Source organism: Pseudoliparis swirei, chromosome 6 (assembly GCF_029220125.1).
Source record: "Pseudoliparis swirei isolate HS2019 ecotype Mariana Trench chromosome 6, NWPU_hadal_v1, whole genome shotgun sequence".
NCBI lineage: Eukaryota > Metazoa > Chordata > Actinopteri > Perciformes > Liparidae > Pseudoliparis > Pseudoliparis swirei.
In genome coordinates this window covers 15,790,353-15,803,955 of record NC_079393.1, presented here as the reverse complement: position 1 = coordinate 15,803,955, position 13,603 = coordinate 15,790,353, and the positions used below count along the sequence as shown (strand labels likewise).

General features: G+C 40.3%; 2 protein-coding genes across 3 annotated transcripts; both read left to right on the top strand.

Moving 5' to 3' along the window:
* The first annotated feature begins 691 nt into the window (after positions 1-691).
* bend7 (BEN domain containing 7) lies at positions 692-5,756 on the top strand. The gene is made up of 11 exons (XM_056416952.1): positions 692-978; positions 1,072-1,135; positions 1,616-1,684; positions 1,770-2,123; positions 2,434-2,550; positions 2,631-2,983; positions 3,566-3,673; positions 3,850-3,967; positions 4,070-4,183; positions 4,338-4,376; positions 4,879-5,756. Exons 2-11 carry the CDS (start codon positions 1,072-1,074, stop codon positions 4,935-4,937), a joined length of 1,395 nt encoding a protein of 464 aa, XP_056272927.1. The 5' UTR covers positions 692-978; the 3' UTR covers positions 4,938-5,756.
* A 573-nt stretch (positions 5,757-6,329) lies between these two features.
* Positions 6,330-13,313, top strand: sephs1 (selenophosphate synthetase 1). Of its 2 annotated transcripts, XM_056417826.1 has the most exons (10): positions 6,330-6,415; positions 8,261-8,383; positions 8,519-8,615; positions 9,208-9,311; positions 9,446-9,553; positions 9,766-9,920; positions 10,018-10,108; positions 10,215-10,314; positions 11,728-11,940; positions 12,506-13,313. In XM_056417826.1, the coding sequence occupies exons 2-10, from the start codon at positions 8,288-8,290 to the stop codon at positions 12,718-12,720; spliced, it is 1,179 nt and encodes a 392-aa protein (XP_056273801.1). In that variant the 5' UTR covers positions 6,330-6,415; positions 8,261-8,287; the 3' UTR covers positions 12,721-13,313. The 2 variants fall into 2 exon arrangements, with proteins under 2 accessions (XP_056273801.1, XP_056273800.1); XM_056417825.1 differs by lacking the exon at positions 6,330-6,415 and having other exon boundaries at positions 6,610-8,383.
* Positions 13,314-13,603: the final 290 nt, after the last annotated feature.

The following is a 13,603-nucleotide window of genomic DNA, read 5'->3' as shown; positions in this document are numbered from 1 at the left end:
CCTTTAGATCCCTTTAGCTGCCACAGGATCAGGAGACGCCGGAGCAGGATTTCCTCAAAAAAGTCATCAAAAAGTCCTCAGGCTTCTCTCGGCAGCACAGCGCGTTGAGCGTCCGGCGCCTGAGCTCAAAGGTCCCGCGAAAGGACTCATGAATCATTCCGCTCATTATAGGAAATAATCTGAATCGACAAACCACACATTTGATTTGATGTTAAACTACTAACTCGGTTGAAAAAAACATCCTTAAACATCTCCGTGACCAACAACAGTAGTATTATTTAGAATGTACAGACAAGAATGCATAATAAACGCTGTTCGTCTAACAAAACGCTGTTCGTCTACAGATCTGTCTTGCTCTGACCTCTGACCAATCCTGTTCAAATTCTGTTCATCCACCCCTCAGCAATTTGAATATACGGAGTACGTAAAACATAAAATAAAATAAATAAATGAAGAAACATGTGACAAGATAAATAGATATAAATAAAATGAAAAAACAGAAAAAAAAATAATTTTTTTTATTTAATGATGTCCTGTTGATATTATATATATATTTATTAATTTATTTATTTATTGTATTATTTATTTATTTATATTTATTTATATTATTATTCTTTATTTATTTAAGCATTTATTTATTCTTGTATTTATTCATGCATTCATTTATTTATTTATTTATACTTAAGTCATTTTGAGTCCTCCACAGTGGCAAATGTGTGACTCGACCTTCGAGATGAGAACATACCATGAGGTGGCGCAAAGGGATATGTGACGAATTTCTAATATTAAAGTCATTAATGTATTTGCATGGCGAACGGGAAGAACCAGCATCCTTTTTGGGGAACGAGAATATATCCTACTATAGTATTTATCAGCTCCGTTTAAACTAAACACGGTGAAAATGTTTCGAAGACAGGATCTGTAGCGCATCCTGGGGATAGATTTAATTGATTAATAAGGCAGACGGACAGTGATGCCGTGATGTATCTATAGTCACAGATTTCATCTTTTCTGAAGAGCGATTTTCGACTACGCGGCTGACTGTAGACTGACGTTATATCCCTTCTGAAGATGGAGTTTGGGGAAAGGAAGAGAAGAAGGAAGTCACAGAGCTTTAAGCTGGTCACGGATGAAGGTATGGCTGCTGAATGAATGCAAGACGCGCGTCTGTGTCTGGGTGTTTGTCTGGCGCCGTGTGCCAGCAGAGACGACTCTGTAAACAAAAGCGACGGACACGGCAATGCCCATAGTCTATGCCTCGGTTATAACCAACGGACAACCTTAATCATTGTAATTCTCACATGTGAAAACCTTCCTGGACATCAGCCTCAACATAGATTCAAGAATTAATTGATTATGCTAAACGAATAGTCAAAATTATAAAACCATGTTGTACATTAACATCCAACATGCCGCTTGAATTGTTCACTTTCTGCTAAAGCTATATGCTCTATAGGGCACCTCTATTGGATACACTTCTTCATACCACCTACAGGTGGTGGCTTCTGCATGGGATGGGAGGGGGCTGGGGGAGGGCTTTGGTTGACATCACAGTAATCCCTTTCATTCTGCACACGCTTCATCATTGCTTCACATTTAGCTGTTTGTCTTGCAGATTGTGTCCCTTCATATATGATGAACTCTAGCCTCACCGATGTGCCTAAAGATGCTGCTGTTCCTGATGGTATGTGCCCTAAAAAGGCATAACTTCGATGATATATTGAGGCAGATCTCACTTATTGAACCGACATTCTTCTTTCTCAACATAGTGTGGCTGGGGGACGAGGGCGTGGAGATCAAGAGGCAAATCACAGGAATGATGAGGCTTCTGAGTGATAAGACCGGCAGGGTATATCATCGTGTCGTCACAGAGCAGGAAAGCTCTACAAAGGATCCTCAGGACAGGCATCTGACCTGGGTACATCAGCCTGCAACCTCATCTCTTGTATCAGAGGACCACCAGAGCAACAGCTGGAACTCTGCAGGGGACCCAGGCCCTTTACTGTCATCCATTTCCACCCCCATCCCCAACGGTCTAAGTTGTGGCCAGTGCAGCACCCGCTCCAAAGCCCTGAGAAGCTTCAACAATACCAAGGATCCGATCAAAGTGAATGAAGATAATGGTAGGATACCAAAGCAGGTTTGAGGAAGAGAAAACTAATAGACACAACTTTAATTTCCTCATGACAAATGATGCTAATAGAATAGAGAGGAGACAGTGTTTTGTGCTGCACACCAGACCCACTTTTTGTTGTAGAGGTATATCGACATAGGTATTTGTGTGTAAAACAGGCAGGATACTAGAAAGTCAAACACTGTTCTGTCATTCACATTTTGTTGTCAATGACATCAAAAGAAAGCACCTTTTACCCATATGAGTATGCATGTTTAAGCAGAGAATCACTTACCAACGGCCTACGGTCTTCCCAGCAGATGTAGGCCCTCCCGCTCCGACAGAAGCCCCCTGCTGTATGTGTAACTGTAAGGGCACCTTACAGGCTATTTTGCAGGAACTGCGTGCCATGAGGAGGCTGATGCACACTCAAAAAGGTAAATGGATGAGCATGAACATTCATATACTGTGACAAAGTGAGAAAGATACATTGTAACGTGTTAATGTCTTTTTCTAGCATCCTTGGAAAGACAGGGAGAAGCAGTAGCATCATGCCAACCCTGTCTTTGTCCAGTCCCCGCAGCTCACCGTAGGCCTCGCAAAAGGAGGCCGACCTCTAAAGTGGCACCAGTGGATGTTTCTAGTACTAGAGGAGCTGCTCTTGGCCCTCTGGCGGCATCACCACTTATAGATGCACCTGCAGAATCTGGAAAGAGGGAGGAATGTGAGAAAGAGCAAGGCTCATCTCCACCCAACAGTCATTCTGTCTCGTCTGAGGTTTCTCTGCTGCCACCTCAGAAAAATCCAGTAACTATTGACAACAGACACCATCCTCTCCTTAACCAACTAAAGGAACATCAGTCAATAGAGGTAATCTGCATGTTATTTGAAATGTACACGTTCAGCTTACTGCACTCCCACAGAAACAGAATCATGAACTTGAATTTATTCTTTCTGAAGAATGTATTCGCAAAAGTTATATAATGTGTGTATTTAATCTTTCTTTCTTATTATCTAATTCATCCAACTACACAATGTCTTAATTTTCTTCCAGCTTTCTTTTTATATGCATACAGATCTATGGCAATTGTTTGATTATATATTATAAAAGTTCTCTTTTTAATATGTTTGACTCCATTTAAGAAATTCTTGTCCATATGTTAAAAATTGTCGCCAAGTGACATGCTTTGTTGCTAAGGAGAACCTTTATTTCCCCTTACTGTTTTGGATATCAAATCATAATTTTGGGAAGGTATGAGGTATTAATTTTTGCATGATCATCCTCATGCTTAATTGTACATTCAACATTACGCTAATACGCATGACAATGACTTCTGCAGTTTCTGTGTTTGTATTCTCTTTTTCCTTCCAAGAACAGAATTGATCTTGTGTTTGAATTTATCATTTTTCCCAAAAACTTCAGAATTCAGGTGTTATTTGTTTATTTTTCAGTCTGAGGTGCGTCTTGCAGAGGATCATAACGTGTATATCTCAAAAGCTCAGCTAGACTCTATTCTGGTCAACTATACACGCTCTGGCAGCCTGCTGTTCAGGAAACTGGTGCGCATCAATATATTGCAAAGAGCCAACTCATTGGCCCTTTGGTTAACTTTGTAGTCATGTGGCACCTTTGGTTACTTACATTTAAAAACCACAACACACATCCAACAATTACTCACTAATATAGCTCACAAAAGTCTCAATTTGTTTGTAATGTGGAGCTGTGATGTGTCTAGGTGTGTGCCTTCTTTGACGATACGACGCTGGCTAACTCCTTGCCTAACGGTAAAAGGAAGAGAGGGCTCAATGATAACCGCAAGGGCTTGGACCAAAACATTGTGGGCGCCATTAAAGGTAACAAACGAATTAATCTGTTTCTTTGTACCAGAGTACAACAATGGCACATTAAAAAAATGATAAATGAATCATTAATGGAGTTGTGTGAACTGTGTCCAGTGTTTACAGAGAAATACTGCACTGAACATAGAATAGAGAAGTTGCCTGGGCCACGAGACTGGGTTCAGATCCTTCAAGATCAGATCAAACTTGCCAGGAGGAGGCTGAAAAGAGGTACTGCTACAGAGTATGCTCCTAAATTGCTACCTTATTTTCTTTCTTTTCTTGAAATAGCTAGCAGTGAATTTGCTCATATATGTCAACGACCAAGTTGTCAAAGAGGAGGCCTTCTTTGAACGTAAACCGTGTTCTTCTTTTGACTCCTCAGATGCTGCAGAAGCAGAAGTCTTAAATGAACCTTCCACAAGTATGAACCTCATATTAATATAGCAACTGACACACACACACTCACACACACCTACACTCACACTCACACACACACACTGTCTATGTGTATCCATCAGTGTCTTCACCTGCAGGCCTTATATCTGTACTCCATCCCACAGAATCTTTCCATCAGCTCCCCTCTGAGCCCACGGCGTCTTTACTTCACAACTTCACTGTCACAACACACACATACACTGGTGTTGCTGGCTCGCTCATTGGCTCATATGTCTTTGTCACGCTGTTGCTGTGACATTTGACATTCCCACACAGCTTCCCAAAATGTCAGCTAATTATCTTCACACCATGCACCTTATCCCCTCTTTCACCTCACTATTTCCTTCGCTGCCACGACAGCATTTATCTTTCTGCTGTCTTTTGTTATTCAAAGAAGGCTATGGGACCTGTACAAAAATTCACCAAATGTGTGAACACAGGGTAGTGATATTTTATATCTAAACATTATTTTCTTTCTTCTTTTATAGGCTGCGACTATAGCAAGCCTGCAAGCGTGAAGGGGACGGTCGTTAACATGACGGGTTGATTCAATGGCGGCCACACTGGCCTTGCACATTTGTTATTTGTCTTCATTACTTCTCCAACGTGATGCATTTTGCCACTTCAGATTTTTTCTTTGCAGCTGCATCTGCGCTCTCCCACGGAGGTGAAGGGAAAAAACAAAAGCACCCAAGAAAGAAGAAGCCTGCTTAATGATTTTCTCTCTCTCTCTTTCTCTTTCTCTCTCTCTCTCTCTCTCTCTCTCTCTCTCTCTCTCTCTCTCTCTCATACACCTGCTCCAGCTCCAGCTTTTGTGGTCCTTTTTACTGGACAGATACTGGTATCTGGTTTTTCATGCCAAAAGACACTGAACTATACAGTGGAGAAAAAAAAGAAGAGTCAGAAAATGTTCATGTTTGTGACTCACTATTTACATTATAAGCTCCAGCTTTAACGTGCCAGTTTTCAAATGACATTAAATCAAGACAAAGCAGGATCGTAGTATACAATTTACATATTTAGCACAAATTACCTTTTAAAAGGATTTTGCATTTTAAGTAACCAATACTTCAATGGGTGTAATATGTAGTGCAGGGGCAACCTTAATTTTAAACATTACAACCAAAAGTAGATTGCTGATGTATTTTAAAATAGGTTGATAGGCTAATTGATTGAAAATATAGCATATGAAGTATTCTATGATTAGTTTTTTCAATTTTTGTCATTATTAGAATCTCTAGGCTATGCATATCTATTGTGCAATTGTTATTAATACTGTGATGGAATTACACTTTTCATAATGTTTTGCCCACTGTGCATATGACATGAATAGTTGTTTCCACCATTAAATATGGTTTCCTGGTAATTTTGTCTTAAGAGTCGTTTTGTGTAAGCTGGATGGTAAAATTGACAACAGTAGAAATTAGAAAAACACTTCGTATGGCTTAATTTCTTTCTTGAGAATTAAAAAAAACATTACTATAGCTTTTTTTTTAATATCAGAAATAAATACAACAATGCGTTGTGACAAAAATATGTGTTGCATCATTAACACAATTATACTAAAGGATCACACATGTAAGTTTATAAGCTTCAGCCTTTTTAAGTGCCTGTACTTCAAACCAGGCAATACTATGTTGTTGGATGTGCAATTGGAGGGAAAACAGTAAATTAAAGGTACACTCCATTGTGGAGATTTTGTTGCCAGACTTCACAGCCCATTAAAGGGGATGTTAAAGCCGCCAATGTACGAGCACAGGACCCTTTGAGAGCTTGTGAGTTTCCTCTTTGTATTGCAAACCATTTGTTGTGTGATTAAGGCAATGCACGATCGGATAGGTTTATTCATTGAAATACATTCAATTATACGTGACAGTAAAAAAAATTCGTCGTTTAGTTTTGAGTTAGAAGGACGATATGTCTCACTTTTCGTCAGGCTTTCTCGGAGGACGCCCGATTCTTGCCCCAATGCATTCTGGTGCCGTCCCCGCTCTTCTGTCGGGATCCACCGCTAACGTGAAGCTGGTAAGGATAAACTGGACAGAGCAATTAAAGGGGAAATGTTGCGAGAATATAACTCCGCTTTGGTCCTAAAATTGCATTTAGGGCAATTGTAAACACTTATATTGCACAATGTCAGTACAAACGTTGCACAAGTAGCATGCTCAGTGCTGTTTTATTGATAGCAACTGTGATGTTGCATACATCGCATGGTGAGGGACAGGAAAGGGTTAATTTTTTCCGCCGCCGACATTTTTATTCGGCGCTCTACGGCAACTTTTTAACTTGCATGGGGAAAGAACTGACACTATGTTTCACAACTATGCGTCGCATTTGTGCTGTAGTCTATACAGTGTGTGTTTAATGGCTGTACAGCTCGCACACTCAGAGTTGTGTGTGGCACGGAGCTGCTTATGCTCATCACATCGCATTGATCAGCGAGAGCTAGCATAGAAACGGAAACTGCACGGTTCAGCTAAACAAAAGTGAAAGATGTAGCTGTCACTTTCAGCCCATATATCCTCCAGATGACCGCAGTAGTTCATAATGTGGTGTACATTACACCGAATAGTTCACTCCTGATCGGCTACGATATTGTTCGCCAGTGCCTCGGGGTTGAATGAACTTCGCAGCGTGTTGTCTCTTGAGCATCCCCACTGCGCGACCCGAGGCCCCTTCAGCGACTCAGCAGCAGTTTGAATAACAAACCGGGGCCACAAGCGGCCAATAACTCGTCTCCACTTGTCAAGTTGAAACTGTTTTCCCGCTGCACTGTAATCGCGGGTCATTCATGTATTACATTTGATTGACCAAAACTATGAGAGCCGATCAGCAAGCACGAGCTCATTGTGAAGACTTGTGTTCCCAGTGGTGTGTTTCCAGTCTTAGATGCTTTGCATTTTGAAAAAGTTGATTAGGGTGTACTTCAGACTCTAGTAACCCCTTTTATTTATTTTCTTAATAAACGTACTAATTTGAATAAATAGTATGCCTAACATTTTAATGCATGTGCAATTGCATTGTATTTTCTTTTTAAAACCCAAACTGGAATATATCTCACATTCAGTACAATGCAATAGACCTCCAACATTGCATCATGAATTCTTCATTTAATATTGAGACTCGTCAGAGATGTGTTGTTTTCAGGTTTGGTCGTGTTTATAATGCAGGTGTTGGGTTGCTTTGGTAAAGTGTTTATAATATAAAGTGTCCTCAAATTGTGTTATTAAAAAAATGTATACACTACTATTTTATGAGTATACATTTACGTTTTAATTCAATCCAGCATCAACATTGTTTCTGCTTTTTTAAATATAACTGTAAACAGACACAACAATTCTAAGTCATCAAAAATAAAATAATTGGCAAATTCATTAAGAAGATAATTGTTGGTCAGAGCAGCTATAAATAAGACTCCAGAGTTACATTAATAGCTTTCTGACACGGTCGTACACAAAAGCAGGTTTTAATTCAGGAATTCAGCTTCATACAGAAGCTCATTTATACCATGCCATGATTCACTGGAATTGAATCAGAAGAAATCAGAATCAGAAATCAGAAACAGTTTTATTGCCAGGAATGTTTACACAAACGAGGATTTTTTTTGGCGGAAGGTGCAACATTTAGACATGACAAACAACAATCAACGCGACAGCAACAGTGAACTTAAGTATAAGATAAGATAAAATAAAGATAGGGTTAGGGTTAAGTGAAGATGAGCACATTTGTGGATAATATAAGGTTGCAGATTGGTACATTTATTAAGGTTTGAAGTCCACGCAAATAACAAGATACTCTCTTATTCTTAATTTACTCAAACATTGTTTTCTAATCCCAGTCTTGTGTTGTTCTGTCCTGATGTGGTTCTAGTGGTGAAGACCCAGACTTTCTTCAGACATGTCTGTGAGGGAGTCCTTTAATCCTGAAAGCTATGAGCTGGAAAAGAACTTCAGGCTCACACGCTTTGCTGAGCTCAAGGGCACCGGCTGCAAGGTTAGCTCACCATATGAATATCTGCCTTGGACGCATCATTGTCTATGTATATCTATACAAAATAATAGGTATAAGAGATGTGATAAAACTAAAATGCTGAATATTGATTATGGTGTTTTTTGTCTTTGGTCACAGGTTCCCCAAGATGTGTTACAGAAGCTGCTAGAAACCCTACAGGAGAACCACTATCAAGAGGATGAACAGTTCCTGGGGGCAGTTATGCCTCGATTAGGTAATTATGGTCCTCGTTTAGTACTGTAATAAAAAATAAGTCAAGTTACAAAGAGCTTAACAGTAATATAGCTTAAACAAACACTATTAGCTGTTATAACCACAACAGGACTTATACAACTTCTAAAATGCAAAATACTTTTATAGATAAAGGTGAATTCTCCTCTAGTGGAAACCAGTTTTGTGGTGGCATTTAAGAAAAAGTTGCTTCATATAAAACTCTGAAGGCATGGTGTTAAAGCACCAGTCCTGCTGAATTATACGCAAACTATGAATGACCAGACATTGTTTACTGTGATTTAGAGAGGGACTCAGGAAATACTGTGTGGAAGCTAGGGGGGCGGGGTCTCTAATTGGCGTCAATTAGCGACCCCACCCCCCTAGCTGCCACATACATCATGGTTCAAAACATTGAAATACTATAAAATGGTCAGTTCTGGACAGACTACCAGCGTAGACACAGCGTTTGATAATAACCTCGTCCATTAAAGCGCAGCTTTCAAATTCTGCTCTTAAATTAGGACTTTGTGTGTACAGTACTAGAATAAAAACCTCCTCAACATATCACATACAGAGCTCTTTTATTTTTGAAGGCATAGGCATGGACACCTGTGTGATCCCCCTCAGACATGGAGGCCTTTCTCTGGTCCAGACAACAGATTACATCTACCCCATTGTGGATGATCCCTACATGATGGTATGGATCTGCTCTTTCATGGGCAATATTTTGGCTCCATTGTAGTACTATTAATTAATAAACATACTTCTGACAGATAGAAGGATGCCACTGCTATCATTGATGTGCCTGATTGTCCGTATTTCTATTTCTAGGGAAGAATAGCTTGTGCCAATGTTCTAAGTGACCTGTATGCTATGGGAGTGACAGAATGTGACAACATGTTGATGCTTCTGGGAGTCAGCAACAAAATGTCAGAGAAGGTACGAGGCTTGTCAGCATATGTGTTCACTTTTGGATTTTGTTTCTGGCAAAATAACTGCATCCTGACCAATTGTGTTAATAATTGAAAAAAAACAAATGCCACTCATTTGAATCTTGAATCTTGAATTTGATCGAGACTCAAAGATATTATATTATTATTATGTTTCCCTTGTGCTCCCTTTCTGGTTCTGACTGTTCTTGGTCTTTACAGGAGAGAGACAAAGTCATGCCACTGGTCATCCAGGGATTCAAGGATGCATCGGAGGAGGCGGGCACATCTGTAACGGGAGGACAGACGGTGCTCAACCCCTGGGTGGTGATGGGAGGAGTTGCTACAACTGTCTGCCAACCAAATGAATTCATCATGTAGGAATGAGTTCCATACTGCATATTTCCCTACTTATGTATAACTTATCATGTGGGTATGCAAAAAAAAACAATGATGATATTTGACGTTTCCCAGGCCAGACAATGCAGTGCCAGGAGACGTGTTGGTGTTGACTAAACCACTAGGAACACAAGTGGCTGTCGCAGTACATCAGTGGCTAGATATTGTAAGTCCGCCTCATTTGACTCAAATTATTCTGTCTCGACACTTCTTCTTTTTTAAGATACAGACTAACGCCACTGTGTCCATATTTCTTTTTGATTATCTCACAGCCTGAAAAGTGGAACAAGATCAAGTTGGTGGTAACCCAGGAGGATGTAGAGCTGGCCTACCATGAAGCCATGATGAACATGGCACGGCTCAACAGGACAGGTAAAACCTGTTTATTTATATTTATATATACACATTCACTGAGCTTTTGCACCGCGATCAAAGGCATCAACCAATTACATTGTGAAGAACGGGTTGAGTGTCTGGCGTCTATATTTATATCAACTTGGAGGATACAAATTCTGTACCAAAATGGCAAACTTTATTGCTCCTGTCAACCTTGACAAAGATCGTGCAGACCAGGGCTGCTGTGAAATGACCTGGATGTATCTAAGTGGCCGCCATGATAAGAGCTGTTTGAATTCTCTAAAACTTAAGCAATGGTGTTTAAATGCTTCCTTTATTGGCTCCTTTAGCAGAGGAAACATCGGAGCTTCCTTTACCAAAAGAAATGCCGCCCCGCAATTCCTTGCGATGGCTACATTTATAGTGATGCACCGTCCATCCATGAAAACGAGCGATATGCTTATCTCGCACAAGTTCAACAATAATGTTATTCTTCATAAACTAATGAGATTCATGTTGATGAATATGAATAAACAGTGGCAACAATTTTGTTTAGTTTTAAATGTTTATATTTATTTTAAAAAACAAGAATCCGAAACATTAAATATAGCAGACTGTCAACAACAAGAAGCATCAGTGAAAACAAAACTAGCTAGTCCCATGATAGATTATTCAACTGTTAAAGAGCAAATCATAACTTCAACGGAAATATTGATCATTGATATCCCACGAGGAATTTGTCATTTTATCCTGAAGCAGCGTTGATAATAAGCCTGACGGCAGCAGGAAGGAAGGACCTCCGGTTTCTCTACTGCACACACCACGAGTGAAGCAGCCGCTCACAAAAGAAGCTCTTCTCACACAAAATAGAGTAATTGGGTCATGTTTTAGTTGTGCGTTCACCATGGCAGACCTACGTCAGTGACAAACGCCGTAGCATCATAATTATGTTGTTTAGTGAAAGGGTAGTCAGATTCTCTCAGCGCCAGATTGTCTTTTCCTAACTCCTCTTTAATTCTGCTTCACATCGTTCCTGGTCCCCATAGAGGTCAAGGAAAAGTGGTTAGGAATAGACTAGAAATATAATTTCCTTTAGCATTTTTGTGTTGTTTATTTGTCACGCCCCAGGTGTGTAAAGGCCTTTTTAAGCTAGACATAACTACATAAGCTTTTGGGGAGAGAGAAATGTTGATTGGGGACATTATATGTCTCAACAGCAGTGTGGTTTTATTGAGAGAAAACCTTCTGGGATCACTTTATAATACCGAAAGATAATGTTCCATGTGACACAGAAGTTGCAAACCATTCATGGTTATAACATACACACAATACACACACATTGTATTGTCAATATTTTCTCATACTACTGTGTACATCCCTAATCAACCAAAAGTCATCCACATGTGTGTTTTCTCTGTGTGTGTCTCTCAATCTTCTTTTCCCATGTAGCGGCTGGTCTTATGCACACCTTCAACGCTCACGCAGCCACCGACATCACAGGGTTTGGCATCCTAGGCCACGCACAGACGCTGGCTCGGCAACAACGAAGCGAGGTTTCGTTTGTCATCCACAACCTGCCAGTGCTTGCCAAGATGGCGGCCGTGTCCAAGGCCTGCGGGAACATGTTTGGACTCATGCACGGCACCTGTCCTGAAACTTCAGGTGTGTACAGTGGAAATCAGCACACAGAGAGACAACTGGCCATAATATAAGACATACAAGTAGAAAGGAGCAAACATGTTGTGGGGGGAAAAAAGTCCTAAGAACATGACTTGAGGTTTAAGTTAGATTGAAGGTAATTTGTACCTTTTTGAAGCTATACTCATCCAGTCCTAAAAACACAAAAACTGAATAATTGTTTTGGTTTGAGAGAAAGGCACAAACAAGTGTCATCTGTAGATCAAAAAGAAAACTCCTAATTATGTTAAAATAAAAACAAGTGAAAGGTAAACAAGGCCGGACTAAGATGTAAGCCCTGTGGGACACAGAAAGAAAAAAAAGAAAAAGAGAACTTTACAGAGACTTGACACAGTCAAACAGATAGGATGAGACGCACTTTGCTGCAGCAAAAACTAATGCCCTGTCCCACACGAGCACAATGTGATCAGTTTAAGGATCAAAGGCAGTGCATAGATCCAGTAGGAGGACTGAGCCCTTACCAGCATCACTGCACATTAAAAACATCAATTTAGACCCTGTGACTGACATCATCTTCTTCTTTTTGTAGGAGGCCTGCTTATTTGTCTGCCTCGGGAGCAAGCTGCCCGCTTCTGTGCCGAGATCAAGTCCCCAAAATACGGCGAAGGCCACCAAGCGTGGATCATCGGAATTGTAGAGAAAGGAAACCGCACTGCACGCATCATTGACAAACCACGGATCATAGAGGTGGCACCGCAAGCAGCCACGCAGAATGTCAACCCAACTCCTGGTGCAACCTCTTAATCCACCTTTGCATCACAGACCGGAAACCCCAAAACTCTGCAGACTGCTTTTAGACGCATACACTACAAAACCATCCTAGAGTGTTGAAATATATACACAAAATAGTGCACACAAAAAAGTCTGGGTTGGCGTGTATCTACATGAAAAACAGCCCCACACAAGGGGCATGTCATCACCCAGTGGACTCAACCTGCAGTATCCCAATGATTACACGATGGGTAAGAATTAGAGCATACTTAAAATCCATTTGCCTTTTGTGTCTGTCATATTTTGTGATGTTACATGTGTGTGATCAGCAGGCAACTTCTGATAAGAGGGCGTTGGCGATGAAGACAATTATGTGATACTGTTGATTCATTTTGAATCTTAGGAAGTCTGGTGTCTGTTGCCTCTTTGGCTCTTTTAAAATTGCTCTCATCAAGCAGGCGGTATTTTTGTTTGTCCATTCACTTTGTACAGTTATGAAGTCTAGTTTTAGTTTGTTGCTGGAACCGATGCCTTGAAAGAAAGAGTGACAAGAATGGTTTGTTTTTTATTACTTTCACTTTTTGTATTCTCCCCACCTAAACTAATAAATATTACAATAGAAAATGGTTTGTTTTTGCCCACTCTTTGGGAGCTGCACTCAATCAAATGTGACATGCATCATTAAACTGCAGATGGATTTTGTTTTTACATTCAATACGATTGATGTGCATTGTTGTGAAGTCATCGATGAATTGTGGTTTACGGTCAAATATAAGGAGATGGACCTTCTAGCATCTGCATTCCCAATATGTTATAATGTGGAGCTCAGACTGCATTGTATAGTCACAATCATGCAAACGTAAAGCATTCTGGGCCGTGTGCAACGCGCACTCTAATCGGTGATGTTGTCTTTGTT

What these genes read in the sequence shown, in the direction of transcription:
- bend7 (XM_056416952.1), top strand. Translation starts at nt 1,072, where the DNA reads ATGGAGTTTGGGGAAAGGAAGAGAAGAAGGAAGTCACAGAGCTTTAAG. An exon ending in CAAAGTGAATGAAGATAATG is followed by an intron (nt 2,124 to 2,433) that starts GTAGGATACCAA and finishes TCTTCCCAGCAG; the next exon opens with ATGTAGGCCCTCCCGCTCCG. An exon ending in CATTGTGGGCGCCATTAAAG is followed by an intron (nt 3,968 to 4,069) that starts GTAACAAACGAA and finishes AACTGTGTCCAG; the next exon opens with TGTTTACAGAGAAATACTGC.
- sephs1 (XM_056417826.1), top strand. Translation starts at nt 8,288, where the DNA reads ATGTCTGTGAGGGAGTCCTTTAATCCTGAAAGCTATGAGCTGGAAAAG. An exon ending in GGCAGTTATGCCTCGATTAG is followed by an intron (nt 8,616 to 9,207) that starts GTAATTATGGTC and finishes TTATTTTTGAAG; the next exon opens with GCATAGGCATGGACACCTGT. An exon ending in GCAACAAAATGTCAGAGAAG is followed by an intron (nt 9,554 to 9,765) that starts GTACGAGGCTTG and finishes TGGTCTTTACAG; the next exon opens with GAGAGAGACAAAGTCATGCC.